This window comes from Gorilla gorilla, chromosome 10 (assembly GCF_029281585.2).
Source record: "Gorilla gorilla gorilla isolate KB3781 chromosome 10, NHGRI_mGorGor1-v2.1_pri, whole genome shotgun sequence".
Taxonomy (NCBI): Eukaryota; Metazoa; Chordata; class Mammalia; order Primates; family Hominidae; genus Gorilla; species Gorilla gorilla.
The window spans coordinates 17,261,608-17,287,796 of record NC_073234.2 but is presented as its reverse complement, the minus strand read 5'-3'; the positions used below and the strand labels follow the sequence as shown (position 1 = coordinate 17,287,796).

The 26,189-nt window shown below is 49.6% G+C and overlaps 1 protein-coding gene across 4 annotated transcripts in view; it reads right to left on the bottom strand.

Moving 5' to 3' along the window:
* Positions 1-256: 256 nt before the first annotated feature.
* The window catches only part of WNT5B (Wnt family member 5B), a 125,731-nt gene continuing 99,798 nt past the window's right edge, over positions 257-26,189 (bottom strand). Inside the window, exons 1-5 of one of the 4 annotated variants that reach the window (XM_055357530.2) lie at positions 17,259-17,821; positions 16,038-16,174; positions 14,566-14,813; positions 7,490-7,782; positions 257-1,675 (exon numbers count right to left, since the gene is read on the bottom strand). In XM_055357530.2, coding sequence (XP_055213505.1) covers positions 1,217-1,675; positions 7,490-7,782; positions 14,566-14,813; positions 16,038-16,174; positions 17,259-17,564 — 1,443 coding nt within the window. In that variant the 5' untranslated portion in view covers positions 17,565-17,821 and the 3' untranslated portion in view covers positions 257-1,216. The other 3 variants (XM_019039203.4, XM_055357532.2, XM_055357531.2) reach the window with 3 other exon arrangements.

The following is a 26,189-nucleotide window of genomic DNA, read 5'->3' as shown; positions in this document are numbered from 1 at the left end:
GTAATGTTAATGGCTACCACTTCCTGAGTGTTTAACTGTGCTAGCTCTTGGGGTGAACGCCTAAATGCATCACCGTATCTAATTCTCAAAACATTCTTTTGTCCCTCTCCGTAATCACCAGACTATATAGTCTAAGGAGTCACAATTTCCTTACCCTCAACCACACTGCAGAGCAGAGTTCTAAAGACCAAATAAAAAATAAAAGGAGACTCATGAAAGATCAGCGTGGGTCCAAATAAGGAAAGGGAGCAAAACCTCCATGAAGGGCATTTAATGTCAGAGAGAAACCGTACACCTGCGGCAGAGATGATGAGCACGCCGGGCCCGCCAGCCTGACCCGTTGCAGCGTCCTGTGGTTTGTGAGGCCTCCCTCGGTGGAGGAGTGACAGCAGCAGCTCAAGCTTCCCCTCCCCGGGGGTGGGGGAAGACAGTATAACGTCCACGCAGCCTGGTCATGCACCCTGGCTTCTGCAGCCCAGGCGCAAACATTCAGTTTAGGGCTTTCCTGACATGTCAAGTCAAACGGCCCCCTTTCCTCTTCAGGTAGGAGCTAGTGAACTGTGGAGGATGAAGAATTCTTGCTGGAAAGGCAGGCCCGAAGTCCAGGAGGTGCAGATCTCTCTGTGGTCACTGGGCCAGAGATGACCTTGGACTTCTCATTTTAGGGAAGGAGCCGTTCCTGTAAACTGTAGATGCCGCACATGTGCATGTGGATGAAAGAGTAAGAGAGCACCAGGCCTCTTACGGAACCCATCTACATTCTGGACAAGACCCTGAAGACATCGAGGTTGAAGCTGAGTTCCCACCACCTTCATAGGGCCTCTTGGCCTAGTGGCCAGGGTCACAGGCAGTCATCTGACCAACAAAGACTCTAGACTTCCAGACAAGATCATCTCCTCCATCCAGCCACAACCTCCCTCCTCCAGGCCATGGTGGACAGACAGTAAATATTTCCAAGTCCCTACATCCTGAGCGTCCTCGCCAGAGGGACAGAAAAAGCCCCGTCTCCCACCCACCAAGAGGAGAGAACCAGCAAAGTCCACTCCTCAAAGATCTCCAGCGTCTCTTAAATAAGCTTTTCCTTTCCATTTCCATCTTTCCATTATTTAGCACCCACCCATTTATTTATACAAATATAAAATAGATTTATATAGATTTATATAATATAGACCTTTGTGAGGCAGAGTGCAGGGGGGCCGGGAGCAGGCCCTCCGGGCTATTTACAGATGTACTGGTCCACGATCTCCGTGCACTTCTTACACCTGACGAAGCAGCACCAGTGGAACTTGCAGTGGCAGCGCTCCACCTGCACGCTCTTGAACTGGTTGTAGCCGCGCCCGCAGCACATGAGCTCACAGCCATCCATGCCCTCCGAGGTCTTGTTGCAGAGGCGGCCCTGCGTGCCCAGGGAGCCCGTGCTCTCGTTGCGCAGGCAGTAGTCGGGGCTGGGGTCCACGTAGACCAGGTCCTCCGGGGTGGGCTGGGTGAAGCGGCTGTTGACCAGCTCCAGCCGGCCCTTGCGGGTGACGCGCATGGCGGCCGCGCTGTCGTACTTCTCCTTCAGCCGGTCCCCCACCTTGCGGAACTCGGCCAGCTGCAGCCAGCAGGTCTTGAGGCTGCAGGACCCCGAGACGCCATGGCATTTGCAGGCTACGTCTGCCATCTTATACACAGCCTAGGGGAAGAGAAAGAAGGGAGTAAGAAGGAGGATCCCGGTGGAAGAGGCCCAGAGGGTGGCTGGGGTAGCCACAGGCCTAGTACACAGGAGGGGCCGGTAGGGTAGGGGATAGATAGCTTTTCAAATGCATGCAAAGATCTTTCCAAGATGCTCAGGTGCTCAGAGGGAAAACATAAAAGAGGCGCCACAGAAAAGAACCCTGGGGCGGCAAGGCAACTTGTCCCCATCAGCCGGGAGGATGGCACCAGGCACTTTCACTTTCCACTCTACTGGTTTCTCATTCCTCAAAACCTGTTACAATCAATGCATCCTTTTCACAATCGGAAAACAAAGATATCTCCATCTTAATCAAAGCCTCAAACAAATAAATAATAACCAACAAAATACAGCCAGGCACTGTGGCTGGTGCCTGTAGTCCCAGCTACTGGGGAGGCTGAGGAAGGCGGATCACTTGAGCCCAGGAATTTGAGGATGCAGCAAGCTATGCTTGTGCCACTGCACTCCAGCCTGGGCAACAGGGCAAGACTCCATCTCTAGAAACAAAGCAAAACAAAACAAAATAACAAAATGTGTCCAGCTTTTGCATAATAGGAGCACAAGTCAGAAAAAAGAATCCAATTGTATCACAAACCTATCACAGAAATCACTGGCATAGCCGTGGTTAGCCCAAAACTCTCCGTGATCCTGTCAAATACCCTGAGAATTAAATGGTCCCTTTCCCCATGTTACCATGTAGTCACTAACTCCATAGAGTCATCAGGAGTCTTGCCATACACCATCCATTTGTGAGCAAGACCACTTTCTTCCTCCCTAGCAGCCCCCAGACACCCCCTTGGGAGAGCTGGAGTAACACAGTGAAGCAACGTGCAAGGGAACTGCAAGCAGCTGGGCCTGCCTGCAGGAGCAGTTCATCTAAAACAAGTCTGCCCCAGAAGTCACAGAACCGCCACAACGTGGAGTAGATTTGAACTTGAGTTATCCCAAACCAAAATGTAAAAGCAAGAGCAGACCAGAAAGCTGCTTACAAAGTGCTTTTCAACGGCAGCATACTGACGCACCATGGCAACCAACCCTGGCAGCAGGCCCAGACGTGCAGATGGCGGGATGAAAACGCAAGCCGGCTGCAGAGCATTTTCTTATGCATGGCTATTGTCACCAACTGAGTCAGGACTCATTTTTCAAGGGTTTCTCTTAGATTTCTTTTCAAGAGCCCCCAGATTGTGTCTTTATTCAGAGCTAAGCAGAGACCACTGCAGGTGCAAGAGACAGCATAGCCATCATCAGTGCATATGACTGTTGGCAAAAGTCTTCCTGAGTTTTTCCTGGTACGGAATTATTCCCACTATTTTATGGTGGAGAAACTGAAGCTCTAGAGAGGCTCACTAACCTCCAAGGCCACCCAGAAAGGACTCAGAATAACAAGCACTTATCCACTCCAATCTCGGGGCTTAAAGCTGGCTTACAGCAGAGGAGGAAGGAAGGCTCTTCCCAAGGTTAAAGGCACCAGCACTTAGCCGGGCAGCTCCAGGTCCAAGACATAAAGGAACTGACACCCCATCCTGACAAGACACCTCAAAGATGGGGCCTGCAATGACCCTTCCATCCCAAATGCCCTGGGTCTGAGCTGCAGCCTGATATTCCTCTGGAAGTGGTCCTTGGCTTAGAGACGGATGACAGGCGTCTGGCACTGCTGAGAGGAGGAAACATTAAGGGTTGGAAACTGTGCACCTTGCCGCTTAGCAACTCGGAGCACGGATAAGCATCTCTTGCGGGGGCAAACACTCAGACAGAGTTGGGGAAGGAGAGTCGGAGCAAGACCCTGCAGGGCAAGGACCAGAATTTTAGGAAAACAAATCCAAGAGGAAGTGCACCAGCTTAAACACCCCCTCCATCCTTCCCTGAATTCAAAGACATTGAAGAGATAGGAATATCTGCAATTTTTTTCATATTTTACTACTGATTTTATATATATATATGTATATATACAAAATCTCCTTCTGTAGATATATATATATATAGGCTCCTTTTGTAGGCGATAGGGGGAAATGCCGATTTTCAGCCCAGACTGCTAATTCAAAAAGCAAAAAAAAAAAAAAAAGCTTTCAAAAATGTTTTAGTTCGCCGGGCGTTGTGGCGGCTTATGCCTGTAATCCCAGCACTTTGGGAGGCCAAGGCGGGCGGATCACCTGAGGTCGGGAGTTCAAGACCAGCCTGACCAACATGGAGAAACCCCGTCTCTACTAAAAATGCAAAATTAGCCCAGGCGTGGTGGCACATGCCTGTAATCCCAGCTACTAGGGAGGCTGAGGCAGAAGAATCGCTTGAACCTGGGAAGCGGAGGTTTGCAGTGAGCCGAGATCGCGCCATTGCACTCCAGCCTGGGCAACAAGAGCGAAACTCCGTCTCAAAAAAAAAAAAAAAAAGTTTTAGTTCTACGATCTGTCCCTGGAAAAGCGCCTCTCAGCTCCTCTTCCACTTCTATCTAATGGTGTGCTGAGCCTGGTGACAGACAGGAATGTTACAGGATTAGGCACCAAGCTTTTATCTGGAAAATGCTTAGAAATCCTTGAGTGGCAAAACACCATCAGCCACTGGTGTTGCCGCCACTGTCTAAGAAGGAGCTACTAGATGCTCTTGCAGGCCAAGAGAAACTTCTGGCAAAGTAGCCTAAGATTTACTCTGTGTCAAGACATCAGATCCTGGATAATCTTTTTTTCTTTTTAATCTGGTTCTAAAATACTTGTCTATTTTCCATCCCAGCCATCACTCAGTCCTTGCTGGAGAACTTTGTGTGTAGGTGTGAGGAGGCAAGCAGTGAATACCTCCGGCCTCAGATGGTGACTGATGGCCGAGGCCTGTTCCTTGGAGAGAGGATAAAAAATAAAGGGGGCCAGGAATTCCCAACCTGAAGCAGGCAGAGGCAAAGGGAGAGATAAGGAGTTAAGGAAGAGGAGAGGTGTGGAGCCTGAAGGAAGGGGCTAAGCGGGGAGACAGACAGGGAAGCTGCGCAAGCCAGGAACAAGCCTGATGGGAGGGAAGGCTGCCAGATAAGAGCCCGGACAAGACAACAAACAATTAAGGGCAATAAAGTGAGACCCAGCAGCAGGGGAAAGGGGAAGAGTGGGTGTCACCTGCCTGATCACAGGCACGTGCGGACACCACAGCGCAGCTCAGCAGAGCCACAAGCAGCCTCCGTGAATCTGACCTCTCCCGAGGAGGCAACACGGAACTCCTCTGTGCATATCCATTTGTCCCACCGACATACAGCACATAGAGGGTTGAAGCAAAGGGGCAGAGAGGGCAATCCCTGCCCACAGGAACCTACCGCCAACCTACCAAGGCAAAGGTAGATAGAGTAAGGAATACCTGAGAAGAGCAAGAATGCCCGATTGAAGATCAGGTGGGAGAAAAACTACTAACAATGGGGACTGGGGAGGGCAGTGTTTCAACTAAGATTTCAAAAACTGGATCGACTCTGGGCAGTCAGGAGATAAAGTGCGGATCTTAATCCCTTCACTGACATCTCTACTCCTCAGGCTCAGACACCCAAAGACGTGGGCAAACAGACTGGGAGACAGCCAGTACACCTGAGAGACCGGGTGGCTCCACACACGCCCTGAGCAGAAGTCATCTGAGATGGCTCCCAGTCTCTCTGCCCTGGGTTAGCCTATCATAATCACAGATCAGCAATTACCAGAACTCCTAACATTACCACACACTGACACCACCTTACACACACCCTTTTCTGGGAAGCAAAAATAGCCTCTGGATAAGGGAAGCGTAAGGAAGACCCTGGGCATATAACCCACTCTGGTCTCTACCTGATGTCCCATGGCTGATGATGCTATGCACACAGGTGCACCACATTCCATCCGGCCAATACTACAACATCCCCATTCAGACAAAAGACACTTCCTATTCCATTTCTTTGATGTGTGCTCCAATATATGAGTTCACATTTTTTTTCTTTTCTTTTTTCTTTTTCTGAGACAGAGTCTCGCTCTGTTGCCCAGGCTGGAGTGCAATGGCAGGATCTTGGCTCACTGCAACCTCCGGCTCAAGCAATTCTCCTGCCTAGGCCTCCCAAGTAGCTGGGATTACGAGCATGTGCCACCACATCCGGCTAACTTTTTGTATTTTTACTAGAGATGGGGTTTCACCATGTTGGCCAGCCTGGTCTTGAACTCCTGACCTCAGGTGATCCACCTGCCTCAGCCTCCCAAAGTGTTGGGATTACAGGCATCAGCCACTGTGCCCTGCCTCTCATGAGTTCGCATTTTAAGATTTTGCTATGTAAAGATATTTTGAGGCTTATATTCGTATCCTGTTACTAAATCACTAGGGTGCCACCACTAAACTTCTAAGAAATTGCCATTCTCTTTTTTTTTTTTTTTTTTTTTTTGAGATGGACTCTTGCTCTGTTGCCCAGGCTGGAGTGCAATGGTGTGATCTAGGCTCAATGCAGCCTCCGCCTCCCAGGTTCAAGCAATTCTCCTGCCTCAGCCTCCCAAGTAGCTGGGATTACAGGTGCCTGCCACCAAGTCCAGCTAATTTTTTGTATTTTTAGTAGAGACAGGGTTTCACCATGTTGGTCAGGCTGGTCTCGAACTCCTGGTCTCAAGTGATCCACCTGCCTTGGCCTCCCAAAGTGCTGGGATTACAGGCATTAGCCACTGCTCCCGGCCACCATTCTCATTTTTGAGTGAGTTCATCTTTGTTACAATACCTCGCCTGGGAACCAGAGCCAGCTGGCTTGACATAGACCCGAGTGGGGACAACACTCCAAGAAAGAAGTCCGTGCTGTTTCCTGAGAGCTCTTTTTCCAGGAGAAAGAGCCTCTCACCACCCAGTGCTCAGACCTCAGACCTTTCTCAGAGGAAACCCGGGTGGACACCCATGTTGCCCTCGGTCCCTGTCAACACTGGCTATGCAGAAGCAGCAAAAGGCAGAGATTCCTGCGGGGCAGGCCCTCCAGTCTTGTGTGGCAGAGGCAGCCATGATGGGGGACAGCAAAGAAAAGAGGAGGCTGGATGTGTGCTCAGAGGGGGGGTTTTCAGGAACAAGGTGCAGGCAGAGAGGGTTCACGCTTTCCAGCACGCCACCTAGGGGCCCGGAAGCTGCTGCCCAGGTGTGCTCTGCACATACAATGAACCCAGCTCCCCTCAAACCTGCATGGTTGCTTCTACTGAAACTGAGGCTTAAAAGACAGTCACATTACATGAGACTGGGCAGGCTGTTTCCTCCAGCCTTAAACAGATGGCTGTCTTCTCACACCTCCACTTATGTCTAAAATCTCCTCGCACAGAAGTGTGTTTGTCATTAGTATTTGAATGTTTTTTGACTGGGTTCTGGATACGTATGATAGCAGTTCTTGAAAGTCGACTCTGCTATTACCAGAGCCTTTAACACAGCATAAACCCTAGAGGAAGTCTAAGGACCTAAACATCCCATCGCATTATCTGTTCAAGTTGCAAAGGAGGGGTGGCCAAGACAAGAGCGCTGCTCTAATCCTTACGTCTGGAATTCTGATCCAAACATTGCACCTAAGTCCTCTAGGAACTGTGAAATAATAAAGTAAGTAAAAAAAAGAAAAAAAAAAAAGAAAGAAAAAGCACATATGCCCATTGGGAAGTGGGGCATTTTGAAAAGGATTTGTTCAATAATGTGGACATCTACATTTGCAATTGTAGGTAAGAATCTTCACGGTCAGACTAACCCGTTTCCTTGATGGCCAGGCCACAGCTGGTGGCACAGCCCGGGAACAGCCCCCTAGGTCTGCAGTGCTGGGGAGGCCGGGGAGGCCCAGCTTACCCTGCGACCGGCCTCGTTGTTCTGCAGGTTCATGAGCACCCGGCCCTGCTCCTCTGATCCTTTGGCAAAGTTCTTCTCTCGCTCCCGGGCATCCACAAACTCCTTGGCGAAGCGGTAGCCGTACTCCACGTTGTCCCCACAGCCACCCCACAGCCAGTCCCGGGGCAGGTCCTTGGGCCGCGCCGTCCGGCTGCAGCCGCAGGTGGAGAGCTCGCCCTCGCGGCAGGCCCGGCTGATGGCGTTCACCACGCCCGCGGCGCTCACCGCGTAGGTGAAGGCGGTCTCTCGGCTACCTGCAAAATGAGGCAGGGGCGGTAAGGGGGTGCACTCTCCTCTCCCGGAGACCTGTCCTTCTCCCCGTCTCCCCCGACGGACCTGCACGCCACGGCCGCTGCTGACACCCCTGGGGCAGGGGGCTCAGGAGGAGCGCTTTTCGCTTCCTTCCCGTAGCTCTAATGCTTGGAAACGTCTCTTTATAATGGGCTGAAATCTGCTGTTTTACTTCCGCCTCTTGGCCCTAGCTCAGCCCTGCGAAACCACCCAGAATAAAACAAGTCCCTGGCCCGGCGCGGTGGCTCAGCCTCTAATCCCAGCCCTTTGGGAGGCCGAGGCGGGTGGATCACGAGGTCAGGACTTCAAGACCAGCCTGGCCAAGATGGTGAAACCTTCGTCTCAACTAAAAATACAAAAAATTAACCGGGCGTGGTGGAGGGTGCCCGTAATCCCAGCTACTCAGGAGGCTGAGGCAGAGAATTGCTTGAACCCAGGAGGCGGAGGTTGCAGTGAGCCGAGACCGCGCCACTGCACTCCAGCCTGGGCGACAGAGTGAGACTCCGTCTCAAAAAAAAGAAAAAAAAAACAAAAAACAAGTCCCTCCGGTCCTGGCCTGCATTAATATCCACTGCAGAAGAGCCTGTGTGACCTGCAGATTCCTAGGAGGGAGACCTCAGCGGAGGGGAGAATAGGCATTCAGAAACACACAGAACATGGGAGTCGAACAGAATGAGGCTAAGGAAGAAATCATGGTATCAAGACGTTGTATCCTAGCAGAAATGTCTCCCTCACAGATGCCATTTCTCACGCTCTATGAGCTGCGCATCTGTCTGTCGGTACTGCTGCCATTATCTAGCTAGACAGTGGCAGAGGCCAGGAGTCAAAAATGAACTAGAATTACAATGTCTAGAAAAATCCAAGCTGTCTTCCTCTCTCTTCCACAGGATCCACACTGCCTCCTAACTCAGGAGCCCTGGGAACAACATCTGCAGCACCTACAATTCCAGACACTCAGCACGGTCCCTCTAAATACCCAGATCATTTTCCAGCAGAAAATCCCAGCTATGTTCCCCTTTACTGCTGTGGTGAACCACCTCAACATTCATATAACGTATGTTCTATTTCAGTAAAATGTCTGTTTCAGAATACTCAGCTATCAGGGACATGCAAGCCCAAATCACCTCCACTGGGATGGCTATCATCAAAAAGACAGCCAATAACAAGTTGGTGAGAACACGGAAAAACCAGAACCCTCCCATACTGTGGGTGGGAATGGTTAAGCGGTGCAGCTACTTTGGAAAACAGTCGGGCAGTCTAAGGCTAACAGTCACAAGGTTAAACATAGAGTTCCCATATGACACAGCAATTCCACTCCTAAGAACACAAGCAAAGCTCCTCGTTTTACTATGTGCTGTGCAGGTGTTGTTTTTTTGTTTGTTTGTTTGTTTTTGAGAGACAGTCTCGCTCTGTCACCCAGGCTGGAGTGCAGTAGCACAATCTCGGCTCACTGCAAGCTCCGCCTCACGGGTTCACGCCATTCTCCTGTCTCAGCCTCCGATGTATGGGACTACAAGGGCACACCACTGCGCCCAGCTAATTTTTTGTGTTTTTAGTGGAGATGGGGTTTCACCGTGTTAGCCAGGATGGTCTCGATCTCCTGACCTCGTGATCCGCCCGCCTGGGCCTCCCAAAGTGCTGGGATTACAGGCATGAGCCACCGTGCCCAGCCGGTGTTGTGTTTTTTACAAATTGAAGGTTTGTGGCAATCCTGCTACAAATCTATCAGTGCTACTTTTCCAACAGCATGTACTTACTTTGTGTTTCTGTGTCAGCATTTTTTAGCAATAAAGTATTTTTAATTAAGGGATGTACCTTTTTTTAAGATGTAATGTTATTACACACTTAATAGACTATAGAATAGTGTAAACATAACTTTTTTTTTTTTTTGAGACAGAGTCTCAGTCTGTCACCCAGGCCAGAGTGCAGTGGCACGATCTCAGCTCACTGCAACCTCTGCTGCCCGAGTTCAAACAATTCTCCTGCCTCAGCCTCCCGAGTAGCTGGGATTACAGGCACCTGCCACCGCGCCTGGCTAGTTTTTTTTTTTTTTTTGTATGTTTAGTAGAGACGAGGTTTCACTATCTTGGCCAGGCTGGTCTTGAACTCCTGACCTCGTGATCCGCCCACCTCGGCCTCCCAAAGTGCTGGGATTTCAGGCGTGAGCCACCGCGCCCGGCCCACAGCATAACTTTTATATGCACTGGAAAACCATGCAACTCACTTTATTGCCTATTCACGTTATTGCAGTATTATTGCAGTACGGTGGAACCAGACCTGCAAACCCACAATATCTCGGAAGTATGCCTTTATACCCAAGAGAAAGGAAAACATATGTCCACACAAAAACAGACATAGGAATGCTTCTTGCAGCATTATTCATAACAGGCAAAAATTGGAAACAACCAAACTATCCATCAGCGGGTAAATGGGTAATCAAAATGTGGTATTATCCATGCAATGGAATATTATTCAGCCATAAAAAGTGACTAGGCATGGTGACTCACACCTGTAATCCCAGCAATTTGAGGCCGAGACAGGAGGATCACTTGAAGCCAGGAGTTTCAGAACAGCTTGGCAACATAGCAGTACCCCATCTCTACAAAAACATTAAAAAAGAAAAAAATTAAGCTGGGCGTGGTGGCTCATGCCTGTAATCCCAGCACTTTGGGAGGCCAAGGAGCATGGATCACATGAGGTCAGGAGTTCGAGACCCACTTGGCCAACATGGTGAAACCCTGTCTCTACTAAAAATACAAAAACTAGCCAGGCGGGCGCCTGTAATCCTAGCTATTCAGGAGGCTGAGACAGAAGAATCATTTGACCCCAGGAGGCAGACGTTGCAGTGAGCCGAGATCACACCATTGCATTCCAGCCTGGGCAACAAGAGTAAAACTCCATCTCAAAAAAAAAAAACAAAAACAAAAACAAAAAAAAACTGGGCATGGTAGCATGTGCCTGTAGTCCCAGCTACTCAGGAGGTTGAGGTGGAAGAATTGCTTACGCCCAGGAGTTGGAGGCTGCAATGAGCTATGATTACACCACTGCACTCCAGCCTGGGCAGCAGAGTAAGACCCTGTCTCAAAAAAAAAAAAAAAAAAAAAAAAATATATATATATATATATATAGACTGCAACACAGATGAACCTTTAAATCACTGTGCTAAGTAAAAGGAGCCAGTCACCAAAGGCCATGTATTCTATAATCCCATTTATAAGAAATGCCCAGGATAGGCAAATCCATGGAGACAGAAAGAATAGTGGTCGCCTAGGGTTGGGGGTTGGGGTATACAGAGCGACAGATAACGGGTGTGCAGTTTCTCTGTGGAGTGGTGAAAATGTTCTGGAATTAGACAGTGGTGACAGTTGCACAGCCTTGTGAATATGCTCAAAGCCACTGAATTTACACTTTAAAATGCTGAATTTCATGGTATGTGAGTTATATATCTCAATAAAGCTGTTATAAGAAATAACAAATGATACTTATAGGGACTTAGATATGGAGAGAAGGGAGTGATTCTTAGCAGAAAACAGATTCAATCCTGATCTCAGAGATTAAACCAGGCAGAATCCCAGAGTCTTGTCTTGGAAGGTAGAAAGGGAAGCAGTCCGCAATCAATCGAGAGGTCTAGAGAAATCTCTCCCTTGGCCCTACTTCTTGATTATCTGGGCATGACACAGTGAAGTTTACAAACAGACCATGCTGAGTGAGTCTGTTTTTCTCTATTAACCAGTGGCTGGCTTCTGGTCAGTTGTGAAATAGGAATAGCCCAAGAAAAAGCGAAATGATGGCAGGAAGTTACACTCGTGATTCAGCCGACAGGACCCGGTCTACGGGGCTCAGAATGTGACAAGGAGCACTGGGGATGGTAAGATGGCCAAAGAGCCTCTCAGGGAGGAGGGTCTGGGCCCCACTTTGAGGAATTCATCTCCTTAAAATGCAGCCTCAACCACCTGACATGGCATCCTGGAACGGAGGGAGCCTCCCAAGCTTCAGCCCCGAGCTACCCTCCATATCCACCGGAAGATTTCCCTCTACACAGTTCCTCAGACAAGCGGGCTGGGTTTTCAAAGCAATCCATTCCATCTTTTTCAAATGACTCCAATCACCAGAATGCTCCTTCTTGTATTAAGCTGAAATATGCCTCCTTATGATTCCTGCCTGCTGCACTTGCACTCTGCTGTAATCCCTTTCCCATTTGACAGCTCTTCAGTGTTTGAAAACAACTATTAAGCCTTTTACATTTTCACTTTTCCAAGCTACATATGTCTGATTTATTTCTATCATTCTTTAGCAAACATACTTTTCAGAGTTGAATCAGCCTTCTCAGAATTACCTTCTAAAATCACATACCTGCAGCTGAACTAACACACCAGACATTCTGTGCTCTGACAGTTCGAACCTATCATGACTGTTTGGGATCCCGATTTGTCCTCCGGTGCGCTGCCTGCCTCTTTCAGTCGGGTTTTCATCAGAAGCTGAGTGTGGGCAGCTCTGCCTTCACGGGGCAGCCTTTGGGCCCTTGGGTAAGCCTACTAAGTACCATCTACTATTGCTACCTTCAGCAAGAAAGAGATAATTCGGGGCTTCAGAATGGATAAGCAACGTGGGGGTTTATCTATATACGCAACAGTTCAGGTTGAATCTCTAACCATCTCAAGAATTAACGGCTAAAAAAAAGCAGCCATGAGCTACTAGAGGGACATGCGTCTTTTCCCTACAGGAGACAGCAGAACAATTTCATGCCCTCTCTGTTCCATAGCAGCCCAAGTTGCCTCCAAACTCCCTAGGCAGAAGCTGGGCAACGGGCCAAGGCTCCTCTGAGCTGCTCTGCCGCCCTCTGGTGACCGACTTTTGCAGCGGCTTCAAAGGAGAAAGGAAGCCTTAGACAGTCATTCTCAAGATAGGGAGAGGGAGGACACCAGGAGCTACTCTGGGCTCAGGGGGGAGGAAGGGAGGACAGCCTTCTAGGTAGCATGAGCCTTCAGTGATGCTATAAAAAGGAAGGGGGAAAATGAGGCAAACAGAAGGGTTCCATTTTGTAACGGAATAGGGCACAGAGAGATGGGCTCTCTTCGACAGGGTTTGCTTTCGCTAGGCACCTAGTGCACATCTGAACCCAGCAGAGTGTCTTTTCCTGCCAACCCCTTTCTTTCCTAAAGTACAGCCTCACTTTGGGGCCTTTATGCACACGAGATACACATGAAAAGGATCTAGCCAACATCAGGCCTACATTAGGTCTCCAATAAACATTAACTCCACTGAAGAGATTAGAGGAGACTCTCTGCACCTGGGCCGTCCTAGTTTCATTGCCCAAAACACAGGGCAGGGAGTGCTGCCAAGATTTTCGCCAGAAAGAAGAGACAAATGCCAGGTGGGTTTGAGAAGAATCAATAAACTGTGAGTAAATCCCACTAAACCCCCAAGTCTACTCTTTTGAGAAAGCTGCCCCAGGAACACTAGGACCTTCCTTTTATGCACCCTGAGTTGATACTGAAGGAAGCAAGAGAGCAGCAATTTTCAGTGTGTACTTTTCCCATCTTTAATTCCCTCTCTCTCTTTAAAAAAAAATTTTTTTTATAGAGACAGAGGTCTCACTATGTTGCCCAGGCTGGTCTTGAACTCCTGGCCTCAAGGAATCCTCCTGCCTCAGCCTCCCAAGGTGCTGGGATTACAGGCGTGAGCTACTGCACTGGGCATTACTTCTCAATATGGGACAGAGAGGGTAGGGAAAGAGGTCTGGAATAAGTGGGATGGGGAAGGAGCCTTCCAAGTATCCTCCCTAAGAGAGGAGCCCGAAGAAATCTCTACCTCCCCAACTCCCCTCCCAGGCTGAAATCCCTCTCTGGGGAAACTCCAGCCTCAGGTAACCTTTTGAAGGGAGGTATTCTCGGAGAATGTCAGGCAGAAGGAACACAGCATTCTAACACTTCCCTTTTATGGCCCTGGGGATAAGACCCAGTAGAATAGGGCCGGATTTCTCAATTTCTTGCCAGAGAGGGGAGGATTGCATTTCAAAAGGACCTAAAACAATTAGATCTCAGATCACACCTCCATCTAAGCAATAGGGTGGCCCAAGAATCCTTGGCCAGCAGTGGGAGAGGGGAAGGGACAGGAATCCAGAAGACTTGGCCCTCTCCCTCTCCTCTTTTCTTTCGTCTGACCCCTTCCCCCATGTTCACATATCCCTTTCAAATGAAAAAGCTGGGACTGGATGGGGTTGGGTTAGTGACAGCTATCAACACTTTGGCCGACATTTCTATCTCTCTTTCAAAGGTTCAAGTGGAAGAGGCAAAAATCCAACAGACATTCAGGGCTGCAATTTCTGGTTCTCTACCCAAGGCTCTTTTTTGCACTGAGACACAAAGGCAGTGGCGGTGGGCGGCTCTCCTAATCCACTCTAAGTCAACTCAGATGTTCTGCCCCGTCTCGGTGAGTCCCAAGCAACCTGCCCCCTCTCAGTGAGTCCCAAGCAACCTGCCACCTCTCAGTGAGTCCCAAGCAACCTGCCCCAAGTGAGGCTGGAAGGCAGAGAGCTAGAGGAACATCAGGCTTGTGGTTTCTGCAGCCTCCCAGAGCCTGCTTCCTCGTGTGCCTCTCTCGTGGTGCACACTGCTGCCAAGCCTAGAGAGAGCCCAATTAGGCTGCATTTGGGCTCTCCCTGTGCCAGTCCTGAGAGAGCTTAATTGCTCCCAAACGAGACGAGTGCAGTTCCTTGGCCAAGCCCTCTTGTAATGGCCTCTTACCTATCTGCATGACTCTCCCGAAGACAGACGCGTTGTCCGCTGTGCTGCAGTTCCACCGTCGCTGCCGGAACTGGTGCTGGCATTCCTTGATGCCAGTCTTGGCTCCCTCCCCTATGTAGGCCATGTGCTCCTGGTACAATTGGCACAGCTTCCTCTGGCCAGGGGAGAGCCCGGGAAGCTGACTGCACACGGGCTGGGCACCGATGATAAACATCTCGGGTCTCTGCACCGGGTTCAAAGCTAATGACCTAGGACAGCAATCCAGAAAGGGGAAAAGAAGGCCCAGGAGTGAGCATACGCCTGTGTGCAGCATTAAGTCATTCATTCAACACATTTATTGAATGCGTCCCTGTGTACAAGGCCCTGGAAAGAAAAATTAGTAAATCAGAGTGCTGGCCTTCAAAGGACAAACTGAAGGAATCTGAGGCATGAACACAAAGGACATGCGAGATGCCAAATGCCCCAGGCAGACTCTGGATCTGCTTCTGGATCTGCTGTGATCAGATAGGAAAATAGCTCTTATGGCTGAAGAGAAGCCTTTATAAGGAAATGGCCAGAATTTGAACTGGATCTTAAGAATGGGGGCCAGGCAGATAAGAAGACCAGGGGTGGGGAGCAGCTCTTCATTTTAAGTAGAGGGCAATAAGAGCCAAACCTCAACAGGAGAGCACAGGCCTCATTCAATGAGTAGGAGTGACTAGTTCAGTGCAGCTCAAGTACATGATAAGCCATGGAAAGCAATCAATCCTTTGCGTGGTACTCCCCTTGGACCTTTAAAATCCAATCACTTTACATACATCACGATCTAGTCTACTTGTTTTCACTGCCATGTCTCACTTTGAGCTTCCCCTCATCCACTCTCCATCAGTTCAGAGGCTCTCCCTTTTGCTCATCATCTACCAGCCATATAGAGTGTTAGATGAGAAGGCTGCAGATTTGCTATCTGAGTAAAAATGCTAGTGGCAGAGACCATGCAAAATAGGTGGTGATCGCCTGCCATTTCCATGTCAACTTGGCAATGACAACAGCTCTTAAAACATAAGAAGAAAGCCAGCCACCCATGGTGCTGTGAACCCCTCATATGGCCTTCAGACTTATAAAAGAGGAATTCTGTATCCTACCAGCAAAACACACAAAACAAAGGAACAAAAAACTACCAAGTATTGATATTCTTGTTGACCCAAGAGCAATTTCTAACAATTCATGGGTATGAGGGAAGGTCCAAGGAAAAGGAATGTGGACAGGATTAGAGAAAAAAATCAAATGAACGGAACCTTTATCCTCAGGGAACCCTTACAAAGATAAGGGTTGAGAGAGACACAGAGCGTTCTTAGTTTTCCTGGGATAAAAGAGGCCCTTAGTACTCCCAGGAATCAAGGTACTACCGTGACACACGGTGCCCTTCCTCCTCATCTCAGTCGCTGAAGGACGCCTCCAGCTGTGCAGGCAGGACCTCAGCCCCTCTTACTCACCACCAGGAGTTGGCGTCTGTCAGAAGCTGAGCCCAGCTGGACAGCAGAGCAGCCGTGAACAGCAGCAGCAGGCTGGGCATGGTCGGCCTCAGCCCTCCCCAGTGCCCTGGGACTGACAGCTTCCAGAGTAGGGTTCCCTGGAGAAAACAGAAATGGAGAGTCAGTGTGGAAACTCAGCGGATAAGGGCAGACCAGGAGCCGGGGTGAGGTGGAGAAAATTGCACTGATGCTTACATGCTGCGTGCTCCCCACAAAGAAGCTCGGCCTCTTTCCAGCCTCCACCTCCCACTGCTCATGTTCCCACCCTAGGACTTCTGTCTCTGACCCCAAACTGTGGGAACCCTGCGCAGGACCTAATTTCCAAAGAAATAATGAGCTGAGAAACCACAAAGAGAAATGAAAACAAGTAATTTCAAGAGCGGGGCTTGCTGCGTTCCTCCGTTCGGCATCCGGGAGGCCACTTAGGCTGTTGCAAAGCATACCTGTCCTTGCTGCAGAACATCCAAAGAAATGAGGACCATCCTATCCACTCCCCCACGTCCCTACCTCTCATTCCAGCCCAGAGACTTATTTCTCTGACCCTCAGGCTCTCCTTTGTAGGATTAAAACATTTTGGTGAATTGGATTTACCTGCACCCAAGGAGGAGTTTCCCCTCTCCATCTGTGCCCTTCTCACCCTTGGCAGGTTTTCTAAGTCCCAACCCTTGCGTACAGATCAAGGACTTTTCACTTTCTCAAGGCAGCTTCTCTGAGAAATGTAAAAGCCACACCGCGAACCGCCCGCCCAGAAAGCTTTGGCGGCTGAGGGGTGCCTCCCTAGGCGGCCCCTGCCCCTCCTGGCACCGTGGTCCTCGAGGGCGGCACTGAGCACCTTGCCCAGCAGCTGCACCGGGGACACTGCCAACGCCAGGCGGCAGCTCTGGCATCAAATGCCTGAGCTGAGGACGCATCTTCCAGATGCCACAGCCTTTCCCTGCTAGCTCCCGAGCCTCCCACCTCTTGGCCTGCTGCCTGCTGTAACTCACGCCTGTTCCTCTATCCACCCCCGAGAACCCCTGTCCCCAGACCCTGGGACCCACAGCAGATCAGTGCTGCAGGACCCTAGAGCGAGCCTACGCCTAGAGACACACGCCCCCTGCGGCTGCCCCGCGGTCCTCTGGGGCCTCCGTCTGGGCGTGACCCGCGCCTCCAGCGTCCTCCCCGGGGCCCGAGGCCCCGGACCTGACGAGCGCAGCCCCGCGCGCCCCGGCTCACTGCGCCACTCTTGCGCGTCGACGTCCCCAGGCTCTCCGGGAGGGGGCGGCAGGTGCTTCGGGTCATCAGCCCAGGAAGTATTTTTGTCCTGGGGCCACCAGCAGAGGAAAGTGGCCCGAGCAGGGTCCAGGAGAGCTGGGACACAGCCCTTCCCCAACCCCCTTTTGATTTTCCTTCTCGAAGTCTCAGCTGGGGCGGGGGCACCAACAGGCAGGTGTGTGGGGCCGGCAGGGGGCAGATCAAAGAAGAAACTTGCTCCTTCCCCTTTGTCATGCAGAGCCAGCTCGGAAATGAGCCGGCCTCCAGCCCGGGCCTAACAGCTTCCACACCCGACTCTCCTCAGACCTCCCCTCCTCTGAAGGATGCCCCTCCCCCTCTCCTCTCCCCCCATAAATCCTCCTCGTCCCCCAGGGCAGAAGGTCTGTGAATGCACCGACTGGAACCACGAGAGATGGAGCAGAGATAGGGCTGGCACCAGGAGCTAATGGTTTTATGGAGGGGAGGCGACCAGGTCCCGAGTAGGGAGGACGAGAGAAAAGCTTCAAAGCGTTTCCTTGTCCAAATATCCTTAACTCCACCTACCAGTCCTTCCCGGGATTGCAGAGCTAGGGCTGCCCATGCCCTCCTGCTTCTCCAGCCTCCTCCCTGCGGCCCCGAAGCCTCCTGCCCAGCCCATGCCCAGCCTATGCCCAGCCCACCACCCTGCAGCCTGCAACACCTACTCTCCCTGGGGACTTTGATCCTCACACATTTCCACCACCAGATAGCGGAGTTCTTCCTCCCCGCCTGTGACACTTGTCCCTCGCACCAGTGCCTCTCACCTCTGTCACCCTTCCATCAGGCTCCAGTGAAATCTCTCTGGTCCTGCAGTTCCTAGGTTCAAACTAGGCTACATTGGGGGCCACCGTTTCTGAGCCAAAGACAGGCCTGGGTGCCTGCTAATGGTCACTGTGGCTGTGACTGCCCCCAGGACAGGCTGACACGGCAACTAGGGCCAGACTTCCCAGGAGCTGCTAATCCCGCCCTCAGTGCCTTATAAACATATATGGAGACAAGAATCACTCCCGCAGCTGTTTCTACTCCATCCCCCGCCCCCCCCCCGCCCCCGCCCCGGGCTTTCCACGAGGCTCTCAGCCCATTAAAAATGTTTTTTTAAAAAAATTGCCCCCCAAAATGGCTCTAACATGTGCAGTGGCTTCTTTCTCTGACTTCCAGATGTGTGGTACCTGAAACTGAACTCCCCCATACACACATATGCACGCGCGCATGCACACACACACACAACACACACACCGACCCCCTCAGGACGCTCTCTGTCCTGGCAGACAGATGCGAGCCAATTCTTGAGTGGCCATAGAACTGAAGCCAGGCAGCTGTTTGTCCTCTCTTACATTCTTGTGCTGGGGTGGGCTGGGGTGGGAGGAGAAAGGACCCCTTAGAAAGGTAAATGCTGGCGGCTGGTTTCATCAGCACGGGCAGAATGGAAATTTCTTGCCTCAACCCGACTGGGAAGGCAGGAAGCTGTATGGGGACTGATGGTTTTGTGTTAATGAGCAGGTCACATTGGGACCCCTGTTTGTGGGTCACTAGTGAGATTTATAGCAGGATTCAACCAGGGGAGGCTCTCCTTGTGTAGGAAGAAAGATCTGGTAAATGCCCAACAGGCAGGGAAAGGCCTTTGCAATAACTACAGATTTCCCCAGGGTCTAAAAAGATTCCCCTTCCTAAGAGGCAAGTGTCAATTCAAACACACCAAACACAGTAGTTAAGAATGTGGGGCTCTTCGGGAGGCCAAGGTGGGCAGATCACCTGAGGTCAGGAGTTTGAGACCAGCCCGGCCAACATGGTGAAAGCTCATCTGTAATAAAAAAGTATAAAAATTAGCCAGATGTGGTGGCACATGCCTGCAGTCCCAGCTACTTGGGAGGCTGAGGCAGAAGAATCGCTTGAACCTGGGAGGTGGAGGTTGCAGTGAGCCGAGATCGCACTACTGCACTCCAGCCTGGTGACAGAGCAAGACTCCATCTCAAAAAAAAAAAAAAAAAAAAAAAAAGTGGGAATCAGGGTCTCTATTCTTTAGTAGTAGTGACTAGGAGGCTGTGGGGAGGGAAAGATGCAAAATTCCCAATCAGGATCCTTCCAGAAGCCAGAATGAGCTGGTCAGACATGTGCTCTGTTCCTCCTCTTCATTCATCCATTCAGCCATTCAATACATTCATTAGTCAAATGAATTACACCCTGGGTGCCTAATATGTGCCAGTTACTGCTCTAAGTGCCAGAGACATGGCAGTGAACAAACAAATACATCATAAGTTAGGTCCAGTGAATACTATGAGGAAAATAAAGAGGGGACCAGAATCGAGAATGGGAAGGGGTGGTAGCATACTTGATGTAGGGTTCTTGGGAAGACTACTCTCTGAAATATCTGTGCCCCCAAAACCACTGTGTAGGCAGGATGGTGGCAGGGGATGTAACGATGAGGATGGTGGCAGGGGATGTAACGATGCTACACCTCCAAGACCCCCTCTAGGGCACATCCAAGGTCCCTGCTGAGATGGCACTGTCCCACTTCACCATCACAACCAAAGAGGTGCATGTTGGAAGACAGGAACTCCAAGATCTCCTCCTTTTTCTGCTAGGACTCAGTCACTTACTTTCATTCCCTTAAGGGGCCACGTCCATCCAGCCTAGAGTTAAGAGACCAAAAAGAGAGACCGGGACAGGTAAAGCTGAGACCCCAAGCAACTCTGTGCTTTCCACCATACTTCAGAGCAGTGCCTGAAACAAAATCTCTGCCCCACAGGATGAGGAGTTGATTTCAGGTCATTAGCCATTCACACAAACCCACTGATGTCTAAAACTGACTTCCCCAGCACCCAGGGACTCAAGCATCTCAAGACTCCTGCAGGAAATGGAGCCACCTCCCACATCTGCCCCTCTCCTCAGACAGGCACCGTCACATCCAGAAACCTATCCAGAAATAGCCACGAGCCTAGGTGGGGGCCTCTTCAAGGGTGCTGAGCAGGCCTCCTTTGTCACTGAGGTCACACCTTCCAAGACGCCTTCCCTGACCATCCCTCCCAGAGAAGGCCCCCATCACCATTATTCTACTTCTAGCTTCTCGCATGTTTTAGCCGCAGCATTTAATGTGCCATGGAATAGTGTGGCATGCTCATCTGTTGTGCTTTTGTTTCTGTCCCTCATATGCTCTGGAAATGGTCTTATTTACCATTTTCTCCCCAGTGGATAGGATAGTACACAAGGATATGTGGGAGGTGCTAGAAAAATATTTGTTGACTGAAAGAAAAGAAAAGCACTCTTACTTGGTCACCCAGTGGGGAGCTATAGAATGTGTAATTTAAAAATACATTTGGCGGCCAGGCGCAGTGGCTCACGCCTGTAATCCCAGCACTTTGGGAGGCCGAGGCGGGCAGATCATGAGGTCAGGAGATCGAGACCATCCTGGCTAACACGGTGAAACCCCGTCTCTACTGAAAATACAAAAAAATTAGCCGGGCGTGGTGGCGGGCGCCTGTAGTCCCAGCTACTCAGGAGGCTGAGGCAGGGGAATAGCGTGAACCTGGGAGGTGGAGCGTGCAGTGGGTCAAGATCGCACCACTGCACTCCAGCCTGGGCGATAGAGTGAGACTCCATCTGAAAAAAAAAAAAAATACACTTGGCCTGGAGTAGTGGCTCACGCCTGTAATCCCAGCACTTTGTGAGGCCGAGGCAGGCGGATTACCTGAGGTCAGGAGTTCGAGACCAGCCTGATCAACATGGAGAAACCCTGTCTCTACTAAAAATACAAAATTAGCCAGGCATGGTGGCATATACCTGTAATCCCAGCTAGTCGGGAGGCTGAGGCAGGAGAATTGCTTGAACTCGGGAGGTGGAGGTTGCAGTGAGCCGAGACTGCGCCATTGCACTCCAGCCTGGGCAACAAGAGTGAAACTCTGTCTCTAAAAATAAAAATAAAAAATAAAAATACACTTGTGGCCAGGTGCAGTAGCTCACACCTATAATCCCAGCACTTTGAGAGGCTGAGGTGGGAGGCTTGCTTGAGCCCAGGAGTTCAAGACCAGCCTAGGCAACACAGTGAGACCCTGTCTCTACAAAAAATTTAAAGTTAGCCGAGCATGGTGGTGCCTGGGAGGCTGAGGCCAGAGGATCGCTTGAGCCCAGGAGTTCAAGGCTGTAGTGAGTCGTGATTGTGCTATTGCACTTCAGCGTGGGTGACAGATTGTGACCCTGCCTCAAAAAAAAAAAAAAAAAAAAGAGAGAGAGAGAAAACCAGGCAGGGTGTGGTGGCTCACGCCTGTAATCCTAGCGCTTTGGGAGGCCGAGGCAGGTGGATCACTTGAGGTCAGGAGTTTGAGACCAGCCTGGCCAACATGGCAACACCCATCTCTACTAAAAATACAAAAATTAGCTGGGCGTGGTGATGCGTGCCTGTGATTCCAGATACTTGGGAGGCTGAGGCAGGAGAATCGCTTGAAGCTGGGAAGTGGAGCTTGCAGTGAGCCGAGATTGCACCACTGCACTCCAGCCTGTGTGACAAAGTGAGACTCCATCTCAAAAAGAAGAGAAAAAACAAAAGAATAAAAGTACATTTGCAATTTTGTTAACATTCCTGGCATAACAGGGTAAACCATCTTAGCAGTCTTTGGAAAGGAAATGCTTCCCTTTGTGAACTGCTGGCTGCATTGCTGTTGAAGGGGGGGCCTCAGACTGGATGATTTCCATGGGACAGGGGAGGGGCAGGTGGAGGAGGAGCAGGCGTTGCCAGCTGGAGTCCTGTGGCTTCTCTCCCTTTGGCCACTCATTTCTCTTACTGTAGAGAAAGACTGTTTATGGACCTCAGAACAATAGACAAATACCTCCTAAAATGTACATCAGGTTCACTCATTTCCTTCCCAGTTTCCAGGTGAGTACTCACCCTTCTGGCATCTGAACACCAGAGTAGTTCTTCGTGGTCTCACTCACAAGTGCACATAGATACAATACCAGTTTTCCCTAAAATACTAATTTTACATCACAATATTCCCCTATTTGAAAACGTATAGTGGTTCCCAGTTCTTTATTTCCATTGTGGCCTCATCTTACCTCTCATTGTTTTCCTGAATTTCCCAACATGAAGTCTCCTTTTCCAATCTCCTTTTACCCCTAGAACAAACCCCACTTTTCCCCCAAGACCTCATTCTGATCCTCTTCCCAAGGAAGCATTCTCCTCTGCTCTGCAGCAATCCAGATCTTAAACTACTTTCACGTCCATGCTCAAGATTCACTCCCTCCATAAAACTGTGCTTGATTAACCCCACCCCATGAGGGAACCTCATTCCCTGAGACCTCTTCGGCCTTTATGAATCCATGTATCTGGTCTGCACCTCCCTACCCCACTTATGCTGCCTTGGGCTGTTTTTCAGGTGAAGTATATACTTCTTACTTCTCTAGTAGATCAAATGCTTCCTAAAGGTTTAAACTTACCTTTTCTACTTTCTCTGCGAGCCCCTTTGTGCCCAGTATGGTTTTACTCAGCAGTAACAAATGTCTTTTGATTGATAACCAATGACAATAGCTAGTATTAATCAACATTTATTGAGCACCTCCTAGTGCACTGCACTAAATGTTTCACATCTATTTTTCTCATTTAATCTTTACCAAAATTTGCGGCATATGCCATTATTATTCTCACTTTGAAAACAGGGAAACTAAAATTAGGTAATTGTTCATACAGCAATTGAATGGTTGACCCTTGCTTGGAATCCAGATCTTTCTACTCTTCCCCAAATACAGGTCCTCCCTGTCACTAAAGCATAACACCTTCTCTGCTTTCTCTTTTTTTTTTTTTTTTTTTGAGACAGAGTCTCACTCTGTTGCCCAGGCAAGCGGCATGATCTCAGCTCACTGCAACCTCCGCCTCCCGGATTCAAGTGATGCTTGTGCCTCAGCCTCCCGAGTAGCTGGGATTACAGGTGCCTGCCACCACAACCAGCTAATTTTTGCATTTTTAGTAGAGAAGGGTTTCACCATGTTGGCCAGGCTGGTCTTGAACTCCTGACCTCAGGTGATCCACCTGCCTCGGCCTCCCAAAGTGCTGGGATTACAGGTGTGAGCCACCGCACCCAGCCTCTTTCTTTCCTTCATTGCACCATTGCCCTGTTACTAAGGCTGCGAATAGTGTGAAAGTCAGAAAACAACATTCTGATATACAGGAGATAACACAAAAAACAAGGTTTACAAAACATGCAAAGTTACTAGTATTAATACACACACTTAGATACACACACAGCCTTGTGGGCAGAAAGAGCTAGACTTCTCCCCTAGCCAAAATGATATGTGGGTTGAGAACAGGCCAGGCTGCTTAAAGCTGGAGGAATTAAAATATAATAGTTTTAAAGAGTTGGTACTTAGTTTTACTTTGGGATGGAGAAGACAAACCGGGTCAAGAGCTATGGGTCTGGAAGGGTGGATCCTGGTTTGGTGTGAGGGGCTCATGGAAGATGCAGAGGTGAGGTACAGAGTGCACGTGAAGAAACCTAACGTTTGGAGAGAACGTGGAGGGACATTTTAGATTGGCCTTAACAGTGAAACTCACCAAGAAACTATGTCCTCAGCAAGAAAGGCTCTTACTTCGATAGCACAAAACTGTCTTGCCTTGCAGTAGATACAGTGGTCGAGGAGCTCTGTTCAAAGCTTAGATTTGACCATGTGACTTATTTGCTTAAAACCCTTCAAAGAGGCCGGGCGTGGTGGCTCACGCCTGTAATCCCAGCACTTTGGGAGGCTGAGGACAGCGGATCACGAGGTCAGGAGATCAAGACCATCCTGGCTAACATGGTGAAACCCCGTCTCTACTAAAAATACAAAAAATTAGCTGGGTGTGGTGGTGGGTGCCTGTAGTCCCAGCTACTCGGGAGGCTGAGGCAGGAGAATCGCTTGAACCCGGGAGGCGGAGCTCGCAGTGAGCCGAGATTGTGCCACTGCAGTCCAGCCTGGGCTAAAGAGCGAGACTCCATCTCAAAAAACAAACAAACAAACAAACAAACAAAAACAACAAAAAACCCTTCAAAGGTTTCCTATCTCCTAAAGGATGAGTCATAACTCCTCACCCCATTACATGACGCCTTCCAGAATCTGGCCCCGCCAACCTTTCCAACCTCTTTAGGATTTCATGCTGTGCTTTAGAACCCTAAACTCCTTATACCTCCGTACCCAAACCCATCCTGTTTCTCCCCGCTGTGCCTTGCTGACTTCTGGGAATGGTTTCCTCTCTCTGTGCAGAGCAAGCTCCTTTGTCATTGAGGCCACACCTTCCAAGAGGCCTTCTCTAACCATCTCCGCCAAAGAAGGCCCCCAGCAGCATCATTCTATTTCTAGCTTCTCACATGTTTTAGCCGCAGCATTTAATGTGCCATGGAATAGTGTGGCATGCTCATCTGTTGTGCTTTTGTTTCTGTCCCTCATATGCTCTGGAAATGGTCTTATTTACCATTTTCTCCCCAGTGGATAGGATAGTACACAAGGGTATGTGGGAGGTGCTAGAAAAATATTTGTTGACTGAAAGAAAAGAAAAGCCCTCCTCTGGCTCTCAGGGAAAGAGGAAGCAGGCCACGAAGGCCAGCCTCTCATGAAGACAAGGAGAGTCCCTTCGACTTCCATACAACTTGGTCCATTTGCTGTGAGGAAGCTGCTTGACTGTACCTCCCCTTATCTGAGAATCCACTGCTAATTGAGATTTTGGAGATTCCTGGTCCCAGACATAACTCTCTGTCTTTTCCTCAAAGACATAAATAACATTCAGCTTCTAAGAGTAAAGTCTGGCACTGCTTAATAAGACAATGTAAAAATGTGTAAGACCTTGGGGAGTGCCCCAAGGTGCATTGGTCTAGCTAGGGAAAACAGAAAACCTGCCCAGAAAAGTATACTATAAGAAGTGTCATCTACTAAAAATACAAAAAATTCGCCGGGCGTGGTGGCAGGCGCCTGTAGTCCCAGCTACTCAGGAGGCCGAGGCAGGAGAATGGCGTGAACCCAGGAAGCGGAGCTTGCAGTGAGCCGAGATCACGCCACTGCACTCCAGCCTGAGCGACAGAGTGAGACTCTGTCTCAAAAAAAAAAAAAAAAAAAAAAGAAGTGTCAGAAGAGCCTAAGGGAGCAGCTGTACTCAGGATGTGGGATTTGAGTAGGGCCTTGAAGAATATGAGGGCTTTTAACAGGAGGAAAACAGCAGAAAGGATTTCACATGAAGATGTGGTTTGGTCAAAGAGAAAATTTCAAGGTGCTTTTCGAAGGAGAGGAGAGACAGTGCAATGAAGGAGGACTTCAATAATTTCCAATGTTTTCAGAATTGCTTGTTTGTGAAATTTATGTAGTCCCTCCAAAATCTAATATGGGGCCAGGCATGGTGGCTCACATCTGTAATCCCAGCACTTTGGGAGGCCGGGATGGGAGGATCACTTGAGGCCAGGAGTTTGAGACCAGCCTGGCCAACATAGTGAGGCCTCATCTCTACCAAAAAAAAAAAAAAAAAATAGCTGGACATGGTGGCACATGTCTGTAATCCTAGCTACTCAGGAGGCTGAAGCGGGAGGATCACAGGAGGTCAAGGCTGCAGTGAGCTATGATTGTACCACTGCACTCCAGCCTGGATGACAGAGGTCTCTAAAAATAATAAATGTTAAATTAACTTTTTAAAAAATCTGATTTGGTATTCCCATTGATAATTCAGTATCAATTACCCAGGAAAACTCCCATCATGACATGCTTCCAGTTTCTGAGGGCAACACTGCAGGAATGGGGTCAAAGACATAGGGGACCAGTCACCCTGGATACTGTCCTTTTGATCATAAAATGTGGGTTGAGTGAATCTTCCTAGAGAGCCAAATATAGAAGTTAAAA